Source organism: Cnephaeus nilssonii, assembly GCF_951640355.1.
Source record: "Cnephaeus nilssonii genome assembly, chromosome: 13".
NCBI lineage: Eukaryota > Metazoa > Chordata > Mammalia > Chiroptera > Vespertilionidae > Cnephaeus > Cnephaeus nilssonii.
This window is the reverse complement of record NC_137084.1, coordinates 4,356,009-4,371,850: the sequence shown is the minus strand read 5'-3', so window position 1 is coordinate 4,371,850 and position 15,842 is coordinate 4,356,009. Positions and strand designations below refer to the sequence as shown.

At 64.3% G+C, this 15,842-nt stretch overlaps 1 protein-coding gene across 1 annotated transcript in view; it reads left to right on the top strand.

Moving 5' to 3' along the window:
- MACROD1 (mono-ADP ribosylhydrolase 1) overlaps positions 1-15,842 on the top strand; it is a 129,844-nt gene that overhangs the window by 113,090 nt on the left and 912 nt on the right. Inside the window, exons 4-7 of the mRNA XM_079787391.1 lie at positions 2,456-2,485; positions 15,039-15,155; positions 15,533-15,654; positions 15,768-15,798. Of these exons, the coding sequence (XP_079643517.1) occupies positions 2,456-2,485; positions 15,039-15,155; positions 15,533-15,654; positions 15,768-15,798 (300 nt within the window). The remainder of the gene's footprint in view (positions 1-2,455; positions 2,486-15,038; positions 15,156-15,532; positions 15,655-15,767; positions 15,799-15,842) is intronic.

The following is a 15,842-nucleotide window of genomic DNA, read 5'->3' as shown; positions in this document are numbered from 1 at the left end:
GTGGGGAGGGCCGGGAGGGCAGCTTGACAGCCGCCAGGACTGCCCTGAGGACTGAGGGCGCCGGGAGCTGGGCCCCCTGAGCCCGAGATGCCCCCGCTGGCTCTGGGACAGGGCTGCCCGATGCCCAGCCCCCCAGCTCTGCCCTCAGACCTGCGGGGTGGGGGCGGGCCTACTGTGCGCTCTGCCTGGTGTGGAGGAGGCCGCCCTATGACAGGTCCTCGGGCAGTCTGCCTCGGGGTCAGCCCGCTTTACGGGGTGGCTTTGGAGTCAGACAGACCCACTTCCAATCCTGCTACCTCCGTGTGCAGCTCAACCCTGCGGCCTGGCTTCCCTGTCTATGAAACCGGGACAGCAGCTCCTTCCTGGGGCTTTCCTGAGTGAACGGGCCCTCCGTGTGCAAACAGCCCCCCTCTGCCACTGAGAGCGCCTTCCTGGGGCAGAGGCCACATCCGTGCCTTTGGGGGCCCAGCCCCTCGGCCGCCTGCCTGTCTGCTGGGGGGCCTGTCTGCCTGGGGTCCTGTCTGCCGGGGGGCCTGCCTGCCTGGGGGCCTGTCTGCCGGGGTCCCTGTCTGCCGGGGGGCCTGTCTGCCGGGGGGCCTGTCTGCTGGGGGGCCTGTCTGCCGGGGGGCCTGTCTGCCGGGGTCCCTGTCTGCCGGGGGGGGCCTGTCTGCCGGGGGGCCTGTCTGCCGGGGGGCCTGTCTGCCGGGGTCCCTGTCTGCCGGGGGGGGCCTGTCTGCCGGGGGGCCTGTCTGCTGGGGGGCCTGTCTGCCGGGGGGCCTGCCTGCCGGGGGTCCTGTCTGCCGGGGGTCCCCGCAGCCCCCCTCCTGCTCTCCCTAGGAGCCGCTCCAGCTGCTCGCCGCCTCCGAGCTCCCCGTGGCCCGCTAGCCCTGCTCTGGGAGCGCCCCGTCCTCCTCGCCGCTCCATCTTAATTAGCTGCTTGTATTAATCTGGCAAGTAACGTGGCAACTTGCAGCCCCGGGTTTTCAGGCTGTGAATTAATTATTCCCCGAGCGACGGGCTGTCAGCTCCAGAGACCAGCCACTCGGAGCCGCCGCCACCACTTAGCCGCGTCCGCAGCTTCCGCGTGGCACCGCCTGCGCCGGCTCCCGCCCGGCTCTGCTGCGTGTCCCCTCGCACAGGGAGGCAGGGGTGCCCGGCCGGCGCAGGAGCTGAGGGCTGCCTGGGAGCCAGGGCTCCTGCGGCCAGGGGCGGGGCACAGCTGGCTCCCACTGGCAGCACCTGGGCCAGGGCACTGCCCTGACTCGCACCAGCCGCTGGCACAGGCGCTGTGTGGTCGGAGCTGGAGCCCTGCTGGGGGCGGGGGGGGTGCTGGCCTGAACAGCCTGACGTCGGCGGAGGCTGCCTGCTTCCCTTTGCCCCCATCAGCCTGCGGAGGGGGGGAGGGGCGGCAGCCGGGCAGAGCGAGGTGGACCGGGCAGCCGGGCGGCTGGCAGTCCAGCTCTGGTCGGGGGAGGGGCGCGGGTGGGAGCTCCCTTGCTTCATATCAACCCTGGAAGGTGGCCGATTCTCCCTGGGGAAACTGAGGCACAGAGGACCGTGGCTCCAGTCACCCATCTGCTGACCCCGGCTTTGGGTCCAGGCCCAGTGCTCCGGGCCCTTCCGTCACCCTCCATCTCATGTTCTCCCCCCCACACTCATCACCACCCCCGCTGCAACCACAGTGTCCCAGTGGCTTCCGGCCTGTGACCCTCAGGAGCCCTTTTGTACACATCACTACCCCAGCCCGGCACAGATGGGCCTCCAGAGAGGGTGAATGAATGAGTGAGTGAGTGAGTGAGTTAATGAGTGAGTGAATGAATGAGTAAGTGAATGAGTGAGTAAGTGAATGAGTGAGTGAGTGAGTGAATGAGTGAGTAAATGAATGAGTGAGTGAATGAGTGAATGAGTGAATGAGTGAGTGAATGAATGAATGAGTGAGTGAGTAAGTGAATGAGTGAGTGAGTGAGTGAGTGAATTAATGGGTGAGCGAATGAGTGAATGAGTGAGTGAATTAATGGGTGAGTGAGTGAGTGAATGAGTGAGTGAGTGAGTAAGTGAATGAGTGAATGAGTGAGTGAATTAATGAGTGAATTAATGGGTGAGTGAATGAGTGAGTGAGTGAGTGAGTGAGTGAATGAGTGAACGAACACAGTGGACACTCGTGGCCGCAGGTCATCTGCCACTCTAGACCCCACGTGCAGGGGCTCCCGGGGTGAGCGGGCAGGACCCTGGCGGCTCCGCGGCCCTCCCTCACCGCCACACAAATCCAGGCCCACAAGACGGGGGGAGAGGAGTCCCAGCCCCTTCACCTCCCCCTCACCTGCCTCCCTCGGAGGAGGCTGTGCCCAGAGTCTGAAGGCCCAGCTGGCAGCCCCGTCTCCACCCTCCACACAGCCTGCCCACCTGCCCGCCCCACCATCCCGCCCCACCTGACAGCTTTTTCTCTCTCTTGCAGCCAACAGCTCCCTGCTCGGAGGCGGTGGCGGTGAGTGACCCTTGACCCTTCCTGTGGTCTGAGGGTGTGTGGGTGGGGGAACAAGGGGGTGGGGGGAGATGCCACTCCCTCCTCAGCTGCTTCTCCCCCCGGGGCCCCTGTGCCTAGCTGCTGCCGCAGCCTTCCCATCGCCCCACAGTGCCCCACGTCTCCATCTGCCCCTTTCCTGCCCGCCCCCCCCCGCCCCCCCCCCCCCCCCCCCCGCCTTGTCTGCCTGCCATCGCTTAGACAAAGCCAGATGCCGGAGGCAGGCCTGGTCCCTCACTGCTGGCGGCCTGGGCAGGTCCCCACCCTCCGAACAGAGGCCTCTGGCCTGTGGCTGGGAGGAGGGGGCAGGGGAGGTGGGAAAAGCCCGGCCCTGCCTTTGACCCTGACGTGCCCCCGGCGTGCCCTTTGGCCTCAGTTTCCCAGCGGGAGGGAAAATTACCGTCTGTGCTCTGCTCCAAAACCTTGAAAGGTGACTCCGCAGCCAGGCCAAGGTCTCGGAGAGCCAGGGGAGCCTGCCCCCTGCGGGTCGGTCCTGAGAGAGGCTGTTCACGCGTGTGAACGCCCACGAGGAGGCGGGTCCCGGCAGGGCCAGGTGGGCGGGGCCCGAGGTCAGGGTGGGCTTCGCAGCCAGGCCAAGGTCAGCAGGTGCCACGGGGCAGGCCCTTGCCCCAGGGCCCGACTCCCCAGCCAGCTGTGCCCGCTGCCCCGGCCCCTGGGCGCGCTGGCTGGCTGTGGCTGTCTGCGCAGCAGCGGGATGATTGGCGAGGCCGGGGGCAGGGGTTAATGCGCCGCGGGATAAATCCCGGGGGCTGTGTTTACGGCAGCGGTGGCGGGGCCCAGGCCAGGCTTTAAAAGGGGGGGAAATAAAAGGGGCAGGGAAGGTCAGGAATGAATAAGAGCAGCGCTGAGAGCTGTCCGTGCCAGCCAGGATGCGGGGGGCTGTTTGTGGCTGGAGATGTTTTCCCTCCCTCCCTCCCCACTTCTCCTCCAGCTGTCACTGTGGAGGTCACAGCCACCCTGAGGCCCCACAGAACGAGGGGCTTCGCTGGAGGCGGGCCGCAGACAGGACCCTGGACCCTCCTCCGAAGCGGGTCCTTTTGGAGGACCCTGAGGCCCTGCTCCGCCCACAGCCACCCTCCCCGTCTGTTCATTCCTCACCCAATGACTGAGCGCCTACTGTGTGCTGGGCCCTGACCTGGGTGCCAGGACAGACCCACTGGGCACCAGAGGGGCCTGGTCCCTGCCCTCCAGAGCTCACAGTCCAGATGAGAGCACCCGCCATTACACAGGGTGGTCGGGGGGGCACTCACGGGCACGGTGGGGACTCGGCCAGGAGCAGCTGTCCAGTTGGGCATCAGGGCGGCTCCTGGAAGGAGGTGGGGCCTGCGGGTAAGAGAGAGCCGGGGAAGAGCAGTGGGAAGGGTGTCCTGGGCAAAGGCACCAGCGGGTGAACCCTGAAATGAGGGAGACATGGGGGTTGGGGGAAGCTCAGAAGATGGGACACGTCAGAGCCCAGCCGGGAGGAGGGGAGGTGGGGAGGGGAGAGGGGGGCGGGAGACCACCTGAGGGGCTGGAGTTTTAGCCATTCCGTGTCCAAAGACGAGGATCACAACAAGGTGTGGGCCTTCTGAATCCTAGGTCAGGTCACACCCCTCTTCGGCTCAGAGCTCTGCCAGGCCTCTCCCCTCCCTCAGAGCCGTGTCCCAGCTCCCCAGGCACCGCCCAGACTCCCCGCCACACTGCCCGGCCGGTCCCCACTCTGCGCGGCCACACTGGCCTTCCTGCACTGGCCTGGCCCGCTCCTGCCCCAGGGCCTTTGCACGGGCTGAGCCCTCTGCCCAGACTGCTCCTCCTCAGAGAGCCACGCAGCTGCTCCCTTCCCCTCTTACACGCCTCACACCCACCTCTCCGAGGCCCGCCCTCACCCGTAAGTGAAATTGCAGCTGCCCTGCCTCCCAGCCCCTCACACTGCTCCAGGTTTTCTTTTCCTCAGGCACCTCTCCCTCACCGGCCAGACAACCTCCTGTGTACTGTGCTCACTGTTTATGGTCTGTCTGCCCGAGAGCAAAAGCTCGGAGGCACGACTATCTCCAGCGCGGAGCGGGCTCTGCCCAAGAGCAGGTGCCCAGTAAGTGGCCGCGAGCGAATGAATGACCCGCAGTGAAGGCAGGGACGGCCTGACCTGCCGACGAGGGCAGGGGGAGCCACTGAGGTTTCGGGCCCGGCAGGGTGTGGCTCACAGATGGCCTGGTGACCTCACTCTGGGAGGTCAAATGGCACCTGCTCTGGCCAGCCTAAGGAGGGAGGCATCTCGGGGTCCCTCTAACTCGCCTTCCTGCGTCGCTGAGGGTGGGAGGAGGCTGCAGCAGCCCCCAGGGCGGCTGACTGACGCCGAGATGGATGGGGTGAGCGGGCCCGGGAGGAAGTGGGACCGGAGTCCAGCCTTTTAACGCCGGTGGAGATTTATGGAGCCGCCCAAGGACTCGCTGGGGCTGTCACTCCGCTAATGTGATTGGAACAGGTGGAGGCGTAGGGAGGGGACCAGGGTAGGGGTGAGGCTGGGGCTGGGGGGGGCCTGATGCCCGCCTGGGGCCGGAAGGGAGAGGCCCCCTGTCCCGGGACATGTCTGCCTTCACGTCTGTCCCCTGTGCCCTCACCACCCCTGGTCTGGTCAGGTCCACCCGCCTTACCCACCAGGGAGGAGCAGCCCGACTCCGCCCAGATGGACCCCAGCCTCCCCATGGGGTCCCCTGAAGTTCCCACCATGAGGGGTTCAGGCCTCTACCCACCCCCAACTCTCCTGTTACCACCCTTTTATCTACCCACCTTCCTCCCATCACCACCCACCCACCTGCCCAGCCGTCCGGGCATTTAACAAGCACGAGTCCCTTCGGCCGCCCGTTTAGAAGGGCCCAGCCCACGCCGCGCCCCTCAACGGCTCTGCCTTCCCCGCAGCACTGACCCCCCGAATGGACTCCGTCTTGTGTTTGTTCTCATTGCCTGTGTCCCCACTAGAAGGAACTTTCCCAGGAGCAGGGTTCTGGGGATCTTGTGGGGCGGTTAGTGGCACGCTCTGTGCTGGGCCCTCGGAGGTGGGACCCAGGTCTCACGCCCCGGGTGCCCGGCCAGTCCTGCAGAGAGGGACAGCGGCGATGAGCCAGCGGGGCCCGGGGCAGCCGTCAGCCCGAAGGGGCCTCAGGGGACGGGGCCTGGCCTGCGGAGCTGGGGTGCAGCAGCCCAGTGTCCACTGCTGGACGCGGTGGGTCCGAGTGGAGAGGATGCGGCCTCTGGGGAAGGGAGCCTGCGGGGCACCCCAACCTCAGGGAAAGCCCCCAGGGGCTGCTGGGGCCAAAAGACTCCCCCGGAGGGTCCAGGCTCCTGAGCCGCCCCCACCAGGCCCGGGGGCTACGCCAGGTTCCGGAACAGCGAGTCTGGGGAAGCCCCTACTCCCCCTTCCTTCCCAGGGCCCTTTCTGAGTGTGTGTTTGGGGGAGGGGAGTCCGCACTCGGTCTGCCCTCGAAGAGACCCATTTTGGTAGAAGGCTTCCCAGCAGAGGGGGCATCTGACTCGGGCCCTAAAGGCTGAATAGGAGCTCCACAGGTACAGAGGCCGGAGAGCCACCAGGTGGAGGGCCACGTCCTGGGCAGCTCCCCGCCTCCCAGCCAATCCCTTCGCCTGGAGACTGCGGGGCCCACGCCCGCCCTCCCTCCTCCCTCCTCCCTCCTCCCTCCTCCCTCCTCCCTCCTCCCTCCTCCCTCCTCCCTCCTCCCTCCTCCCTCCTCCCTCCTCCCTCCGGAGAGCCTTTTACTGTCTCGATAAAAAAAATATTTTTAAACACTCTCTCATTGTATGGTAAGCAGGGAGGCGGGCCCTAAATCAGGATGGGGATCGACAGGGCCCTGACGCGTGTCTCTCCTGTTTATTAGGACTGAAATGTTTGCTTGGCGATAAGGAGCCGGCTTTCTCGCCGAGATTTGTGCGCGCTTTTTCAATTACCCCTCGTCTTTCTCTGCCACTTTTGCACTAAAGGGATAATAAATGTATCGGAGCGTTTCAATTATTCATCTAAATCATGACTGCGCCTGCCATGGCCGAGCCTTAGTGACAGATTAATTCAGGGCGCCTTCCTCTGCTGGCGTGGCCGCCATCTCCGCGCCGCCTGGCAGTGCCCCCACGGCTGGCCGAGGGCTGGGCTGCGGTTGGTGGGTCCCTGGCAGGGCAGGTGGGCAGAGCGGGATGGAGCCCCCACCCATTCCCCCCACACACACTCCCCTTCCCTTGGGGGTCCGCGGCCCCCCACACCTGCAGGAGCCAGCGCTCGCGCCCTCCCGCCCGCTCAGCTCTGTGCAGCTCCCACGCCCACGTGGCAGGTCCCCGTGTGTGTTCCATGTGCCCAGGCATGTCACAGACCAGAGAAGCCAGGGTGGCCCGGGCCTTGGCACCTGCTGCTGCTGTGCCTGAGGCCTCCCCTGCGCCCCCCCCAACCTTCCTCCTAGTCATCTGTCCCTCAGCCCCTCCCCGCCTGAGGCCTGCGCGCTCAGGCCCTGTCCCTCGTGGCCAGCATCTGCCCCCTTAACCATCAGACTCCATTTGTGTGGTTATTTAGGTACCACCTGCTCCCCATCAGACCCCCCCGCCCCAGGGGCACGCACAGCGCCTGTCTGTCCACCTCCTGGCGGAGAGTAGGTGCTCTGTGCAGACCTGTGTGGGCTGGCTGTGCCCAGGCCCCCGAGCCACCCAGCCCAGGTACCTGTGTGCCCGTGTGCCCACATCCCTCCCCCACCACGGCGCTCCCTCGCCACCTGGGCCCACCCTCTCTCCGCACACGGGCGCCAGGCACGCGTGATCCCGGGGGAGGTGTGCCTTCTTCCCCTCGGTCTCCCACCCACCCCTCCCACCTCCCTCCCTTCCGCACTCGGTCTCTCTCTGCCTCCACGGCTCTGCCTGCCCCTGCTCTCTGCTCCCTCGCTGGAGTCTGTCTCCCGCTCGACTTGCTTTCTCTCCGACACGTGCCCTCTCCCATTTCTCATTCTCTCTTGCTCCCTCTTCTTTTTCTCTCTCTCTCCTGCTCTCCTCTGTTCAGACAGTCAGGCCCGGGAGGATTGGCGAGGCCTCCACGTATTCTGCCCGGTGCGCCTGCCACCCCAGCACCCTGCCTGGCAGCACTGTCTCCCACGGCCCGGTGCCCCCAACCCGCAGCTGCTTCCCAGGCCGGCGCTCGACTAGCTGAGCCGGGCACAGGGCGCACACCAGGGGCTGGGCTCAGAGGAAGCAAACTTACTAAGCACCACTGCGTGCCAGGCTCGGGGCAGGGCACGGCCGGCCCCCTCTAACCTAGAGTGGGCTGGGGCTGGGCTGGGCTGGGCTGGGCTGGGCTGCAGGGAAGGGCACCTGGGATGAGGGAACAGCAAAGGGCCCAGAGGACCCTCAGACCGTGCCCCTTCCCTGCTCAAAACTTCTCGCCTCGATGGGATCCATCCCAGGTTCCTGCCCTGCCCCCGGCCCCAGCTGGCCTTCTGCCTGGACCGCCTTCTCTGACCTTCCAGAAGCCAGTTCTTGCCTCTCTCATCTGTTCAGGTCTCCCTCTTTGGAGAGGCTTTCCCAAGCACAAAACAGCACCCCCCCCTCCCCATACCTCCCTCCCTTCGCCACTGTTTTCACAGGTGATATGGGAGCTGTGGGTGCCCATGGGAGCCACGTGGGAGGGCGGCGGGAGCCACGTGGGAGCCACGTGGGAGGGCCAGTACGCATCTCAGGTGGAGGCTGGAGGGAGCCTCATCCTCACTCTGAGTTGAGGATTTTATTTCATGGGCTCCTGGGAGCAAGGGGGACACTGCCCTCCCCAGGTAAAGGCCCCGCCTCCCTGCCCCCCTGCGTGAATGCCAGCGCCTTGCTGAGCCCCTCCCTGCAGAATCTCTCGTGCCCTCACCTTGATGCTATGGGCTCTACCATTCGCTTCCCGATTTGCAGATGAGGAAACCGAGGCACCGAGTCCCCTGAGGTGACCTGTGCTCCCCACCCCCACTCGGCCGTTGGCCCTCGCTGGGTAGGAGGACCGAGGGGACCCTGTCCCCAGAGGGGGCTCTAGCACAGGCTGGTGGGCCCCGCCCTCCCCCAGCAGGCAAGATGCCACCAGCCCCAGCAGGCAGCTGCCGGGGGATTTTTAATAACGGGAGTGATTTTTGCATGATGAATGAGGCGCTGCCGTTGTGTACATAATGAAGCCCTAATGTTTTCAAATCCCCATTTAAGGAGCTGATCTCACCCCATAATGAATTTCAGATCACATCACGGCGCTGTTGTCCATCCATCTCCTCCCCGGGGCGCCCACCCGCCGTGGCAGCATGAGGGTGGGGCCTGGCGCGTATGAGCTCTGCACCCCCCCTGGACAATGGGCCGGGGCCAGGCCCAGCCCAGAGCTGGGGCTGGTGTGGGTGTTTTGTTGTTGTTTGTTTGTTTGTTTTGTTTTAATCTTTATTGTTACCGATATCCCCCTTCTCCCCCCACTGCCCCCTCCACCTGCTTCCCAACTGGCCCCAGGCCTTCACCACCCTATTGTCCGTGTCCCTAGGTAAGATCTTCGGTTAATCTCTTCCCACACTCCCCCCTTCCCGCTGACATTCACCAGTCTGCTTCCTGTGTCCAGGCCTCTGATTCTGTTTTATTCACCAGTTTATTTTGTTCCTTAGAGCTCTTGTTTATTTTTATATTCAATTGTTGATAGATACGTATTTGTTGCCGTTTTATTGTTCATATTTTTTTTAATCTCTTCTTCTTCTTGAATAATACCCTTCAACATTTTGGTGGTGATTTTGGTCTGGCGGTGATGAACTCCTTTAGCTTTTTCTTATCTGTGAAGCTCTTTATCTGACCTTCGATTCTGAACGATAGCTTTGCTGGGTAGAGTAATCTTGGTTGTAGGTCCTTGCTGTTCATCACTTTGAATATTTCTTGCCACTCCCGTCTGGCCTGCAGAGTTTCTGTTGAGAAATCAGCTGACAGTCATATGGGTGCTCCCTTGTAGGGAACTAACTGTTTTTCTCTTGCTGCTTTTAAGATTCTCTCTTTGTCGTTAGCCCTTGGCATTTTAATTATGATGTGTCTTGGTGTGGTCCTCTTTGGGTTCCTCTAGTTTGGGACTCTCTGCACTTCCTGGACTCATAAGTCTATTTCTTTCACCAGGTGGGGGAAGTTTCCTGTCATTATTTCTTCAAATAGGTTTTCAATATCTTGCTCGCTCTCATCTCCTTCTGGCACCCCCATAATGTGAATGTTGGTATGCTTGAAGTTGTCCCAGAGGCTCCTTACACAACCTTCATATTTTTGGATTTTTTTCTCTTTTAATTGGGTGTTTTTTGCTTCCTCATATTCCACATTGTTGATCTGATTCTCGGACTCCTCTACTCTACTATTGAATCCCTCTAAATTACCCTTTATTTTAGTCAGTGTATGCTTAATTCCTGACTCTGACTTCTCACTAAGGTCCTTGAAAGTCTCATGAAGCTGTCCACGGGGTGCACTGGCTCTGGGGCCTCCAGCGAGGTGCAGTCAGCCACTGCCGGGGGCGACCCTGCAGGAGCTGTTTGTGTTGGGCTTGGAGGTGCCCAGGCGAGGCCCAGCTGCGAAGCAAGGCAGGCTCGTGTTACTGCAGGATCTTGAGCCCTTTATTGTAGGTTTGGGGCCTGCTGAGCCAGCTGCATCTTGTTTAAGAGATTTTAGCGAAGTCTGAAACCTGAGTCAGGACAGGCCTTTTATATGCAAAAGCCGCTGCCAACAGGTTGGGTGGAGCTGCAAATGGATGGGGCAGGGTCTCAGGGAATCACCAGGGCAGAACAAACAGAAATGGCTGCCAGTCAGCCCTGCAACCGGGGAGGTTCCAGCATAGGAACAATGACCCCTGCGAGCACCTCCACGGGGGACAAAGCCTCCGAGTTCTTGCCCCGATGCCCGACAATCCGGTTCCTCCTCGTATGTGTCTGGGTCCCCCAGAGCCTCACCCTGGCGCTGGAGCTCAGAGGAAGCAGGACCTGGTAAGTTCAGTTTGTGTGCCGGCTCTTTAAAAGGAACAGCTGGGCTCCAGCAGCCTCCGTGTCACTCAGCCCCAATCCCCGCTGGTTTTTAAAGCCCATCCTTATGGGGACTTCTCTTCCCAGCTCTGGGAGCCTGGGCTGGGGGCCTGGCGTGGGGCTGGGACCCCTTGCAGAGACGATCTCCCTCCAATTAAAAACATGCCACAGGTGGGTGCTGGCCCAGCCTGTTCCGTGCCTCCACCACTCCCACTAGTCTCCACCTGCTTTCTGCTTTACTGCTCTAGTTGTAGGACTTCCATTCAGCCAGCTTTCAGGCGGTTCTGGATGATGGTTGTTCTGTTGTATTTTAGTTGTAATTTTGATGTGGTTGTGGGAGGCGGTGAGTACTGGCATTTACCTACGCCACCATCTTGGTTCTCCCTGGTGTGGGTTTGTTGAATGAATGAGTGACCAGGAGGGCGTGGGCAGAAGCACAAATCCGTTCTGGCACTGAGGCATGACGTGGGGTTGTGGCCCCCAAGGCTCAGTCAGGGCTGGGAGGGAAACAGAGATGGAGCGTGCAGGGTGGGGCCAGGAGAGAAGGGCGCAGGGCCCGTGGGTGGGTCATTTACCCAGGCTTTATGGCTGGGCCTGCCCTCTGCAGGGTTAGGGGCCTGGGGGTGCAGCAGCTCAGGCTCCTGCCCTTGACCCAGCTGGAGCTGGTACCCTTGCAGGGACTGTTTCCACATCTGCCCAGCACCAAGGTGGCCGGAGTGGGCTCCCCTTAGGCTGGGCACCCCTATGCCCGGGTGGGGAGTGGTCTCTAGGGCCCAGACCCAGGAGCCTGCCTGGGCTCTGGAGGCACAGCCTTCCCCCAGCCCCTCAGGCCCCAAGCTCACTCCAGGGCTTTCTCCACGCCCCAGGCGCTCACCCTGTCCTTCGGGTGAAAGAGGCCTCAGAGCGTGAGCGGCACAGTGGCCTCCTGTTTACAGAGTCTGTGACCGGGCCTCAGTGTCCCCATCTGTAAAATGGGATGACAGTGGTGCATTCTCTCCCTGAACACTCAGGCCAAACCTGGAGGGAGGTGCTGTCACTGACCTTGCGCAGTTGAGGAAACTGAGGCACGGAGATGCAGTGATGCGGCAAGGGTGGAGGAGCTGGGGGAGGGACTTGGGTCTCACTGGGCTGGGTCAGCCCTGCCCTCACAGCCCCAGCGAGCTCCGTTCAGAGACACAGAGATATCCCCCCCCCCCCCCCGAGGGTGCTCCCCGGGCCCGGCCTCTCCCTTCCCACCCTGGGGCTGACAGGAGCCTGGGCAGAGCAGGGCGGCTGAGGTCCTCGCAGGCAGGGACACCCCCCCCCCCCATGGCCATGGCGGGAGCGTGGCTTTGCCTCCAGGAGCTTCAGTCCCTGCTCCTGCTGGACGGGCTTCGGGCCTCAGACTCTGAGCAGCTGGCCTCTGACGGGAGACCTTGGACAAGTTGCTAAATGACTCTGGCCTTCAGTCCCTCACCCCCAAGCCACCACTCAGCGTATCTCAGTCCTCCCACACCTCTCTGGGGCCAGTTCTGAGGCTCAGAGAGGTTAAGTGACTTGCCCAAAGCCACCAGCAAGCTTGTGGGCAGGATTTCTGGGAAGAGAAACCCCAGAATGGACGTGCAGTGGCCAGACCCACCAGACAGTGGAGGGCGACTGGGGGAGGGGGGGAGGTGGAGGGGTAGGCCCAGGGCCGGTCAGGGTCTCCTGCCCTCTGGTGGGGCACAGCTGCCCCGTCTCCCCCAGGCCAAGGCCTCCTCTAGTTCCTGTAAATAATTAATTTGCCCCTGCTTGCTTGTTTGTTTAGCATGAGGAATGCTCTCCCACTGAGATGCATTTATTGCTGAATAAATTTAAATATCTAATCTTTCCTTCATGAATATTACAGCACCCTAAATAGCGGCCAACAGATCCTAAGCACCTTGGCAAAGGGCCCCACAGGAGCCTGCCTGCCTGGCTACAAGGATGCCAGGCTCCTGCCCGGCCCTGCCAGCGCCCGGGCCTGTGACGAGGAAGGGGCTGGCTGAGCTGAAGGCTGAGGGTGGGTGTGGGGGCCACGCTGTTGGCAGGAGGGCTGGAGGGCGCCCAAGCAGAGCGCTGGGCTTGTCTGGGGGTGGGGTGCTGGGAGGTCAGGGCTGGAGCAGAGGGCAGACGGCCCCCAGACAGCTGCAGCCTGTGCACTTCTGAGGGGCCCAGGGAGGGGACTGAGGGGCCAGCCGGTATGAACTGGGGACACCCCCTCCCACCAGCAGCCCCAGGGCCAGGGCCAGAGCTTTTCCCAGCCGCCCAGGTCAGGCAGGAGGGGCAGGGAACTCTCCCTCCTGCAGCCTCCAGGGCTTAGCTTAGCCCAGCAGAAGCCCAGGCCAGGGCCGGGCCCGAGCCTCTGCCAAGCAGCAGGGTCCCCAGCGTCCTCAGGAGGGAGAACACTGGAGTGTGGAGAGGGAGGAGGCGGGGGGGGGGGGGGGGGTGTGTGCTCTGGCCAGGGTGGTGCCCGGGGCTCTTCCCTCATCTCTGCTGTGAGGGAACTGCTCCCCTGGCCGCCTGCACTGCAGTCACAGGCCCGACCCCGTTCTGCTGGGGAGGCTCCGGCCGGCCTCTGCCAGCTCCCACTCCTCCTCCGCCCGCCCCCTCACCCCGGGTCAGCCCCGAAGGCCTGGCTGCAGGCCTGTGCGCTGCTGCAGGAAACATTAAATCCCTGAAACACACATCTCAGGGAGCTCCACTTCCGCAGGCCACCCCTCCCCCAGCAGCAGCCCGGTCACCTGCAGGGCGGGCAGCTGGGTGCCAGGGGGCCGGCACCACGGGCAGGAGGGGATGTCCCCAGGGAGCTGGCTCACCACATCCCTGTGCTCACCCCTGTGCCCCGCATGCCCTGAGCTCCCCTCACGCTCAGGTGTACACACGCCGCGCTCATGCCCAGCTTGTCACTGTCCCACGAAAACACCCGCCAGCCACGCGGCTCTCCACTCTGCCCGGCTCTGGCTTACCCACGCTACACAAACTCACTCACTTATGCCCCAAGAGCCCTGTGAGGTGGCTATCTGTGTGTCTCATTGACAGATGGGGCAATTGGGGTCCAGAGAGGCTGTACCCCGTGCCACACGTCTGTGACTGCGGGGCTGGGATCTGAACCCAGCGCCCAGCTCCCAGCTCCTGCTGTTGCACCCACGCTGGGTGGTCACCGGGCACCTCCGCCCAGAGCAGGCACTGCCCGGGGACCCCCACACCCCAGGCCGGGCACCGCCCCTCAGCACCTGGACTCTCTCCGGCCTCCCATGGGCTGCAGCGGCCCTGATCCCTGTACGGTTCCAAAGCCCCCCCAGGGTTCCCCCAACTCTCCCACACACACTCACACCTATGGGATGCTCTGGGAAATCTGATATCAGCTCAGAGTAAAGCTGCAAAATTAAGTTTAATTGGGACCCCCCCCCAGAGGCACAGAGGGGGGTGTCCCGCTGGTGTTCCTGAACCTGTGCCAAGACTCGGGGTGGGCTGTGATGGAGGAGGAAGGGCCTCAGTATGTGCATCTGTGGAACGGAGAGATGGCGGTCCTGCCTGCTGCCAGCCTTGTGAGCACCCCGCGCTGGTGCCGCAGCGCTCCTGGCCCCTCCGCCTCTCCGGGAGCCGTGGGTCCTGTTCTCCGGGCCAGGATGCCAGCTCCACCCCAGGGGAGGTCACGGTCCCAGTTTTCCAGGTGAAGCAGTGCGCACTCAGGGAAGGACTTGCCAACCTGCCCGTTGGCACAGGAAGGGAGGGGGGAGCCTGGACTCGGCCCTGGCACCAGGGAGAGGGGGGCTGAAGGGGTGTCGCCTTTGCGCCTCCGCCAGGCCCGCCCCAGTTGTTTACCTGAGCCCAGGCCGGGCCCCCAGAGCCTCTGGCCGGGCCCCAGAGCCGCCTTTTCCCGGTCTAACAAGCCCGGCGCGGCCCCAATTACGGCGGACGCGCTAACGAGGCGGCTTGTTATGGAGCAGGGGCGCCCCGCGGGGCTGGAAGACCGGGCTCAGGGCCCGGACTCGATCTGACACTGTAACCAGTGGCCTCAGTTTCCTCATCTGTAAAGTGGACCTAGAGCTTGCGCGGCCCGGGGAGCCTCGCCTCGGGAGGTCGACCCCGGGGTAGGGAGCACTTACCCCCGGCCCGGCGCTGGGGCGGCACCTGCGGCCCGACCCACCGCTCAGAGCCGCCACGTCCGGCAGCCCCAGCCCGCCGCGCCCTCGCCGCTGCCGGGCAAGAGCAGAGCGGGCCTGGCGCGCCCCCTGCCGGCCGGCCCGCGCCGCTCCCTGCCGGGGCCCGCGGCGGACCCTCGGCGCCTCGGTTTCTCCCGAAGGGAAACAATGGGGGGCGGAGGCGACGCGAGCGGCTGGAGGCCGTGGGAGAAAGGGCGGTGCCCGCTGGGCCCCGGCACGATCGAGGGGACTGGGCCCATTCAGCCGCGGGCCTCAGCCTTCTCCTCCGTACAATGGGCTCGGGCGGGACGCGAGGAGCCCAGGCTCACTGCCCCGCCCCCGCAGTGGACGGCTGCATCCACCGGGCCGCCGGGCCGCTGCTCACCGACGAGTGCCGGACCCTGCAGAACTGCGAGACCGGCAAGGCCAAGATCACCGGCGGCTACCGGCTGCCCGCCAAGTGTGAGTCCGACAGCCCGCCCAGGGGCGCGTGCCCAGCCTGTCACTGGCGCGGCCCCGGAGCTGCGGGGGCACTTCTTACCGGAGTGCCGGGACCTGGCCCGCTGCGCACCCGGGGGCGGGGGAGGCTGCGGGGACCGGACCTGAAGGGCGGGGGCGCTGCGGGGCGGACCTTCGCGCCCAGCCTCTAGGCCGGCGCCCGCGGCTGTGGAGGGGCCGGGGAGGCCATCGCGGTGTGGGTTTGGGCCCCAGAGCACACCTGGGGGCCACACCCTGGAACCTGAGGGGGGAGGGCCCGTTTCCTGCCCCCTCCAGAGCCCAGACTGGCAGGGGGACCGAGGGCACAGGCCCTCGCGGCCTGACCCGGTCGCCTCCCGCAGATGTCATCCACACGGTGGGGCCCATCGCCCACGGAGAGCCCAGCGCCAGCCAGGCCGCCGAGCTCCGCAGCTGCTACCTGAGCAGCCTCGACCTGCTGCTGGAGCACCGGCTCCGCTCGGCGGTGAGGGCGCCGGGGGCGGGGCGGGGCGGGGCGGGGCCGGCCGGTGAAGCCGGGCGCGAGGGGCGTGGCGGAGTGACGCTATCCCTTCCCCTCCCTCCCCTCCCCCCTGCCAGGCGTTCCCCTGCATCTCCACCGGCGTGTTTGGTGAGTGGGGCCCAGGAGAGGAGAAAGGGCGGGGGCGGGGCAGG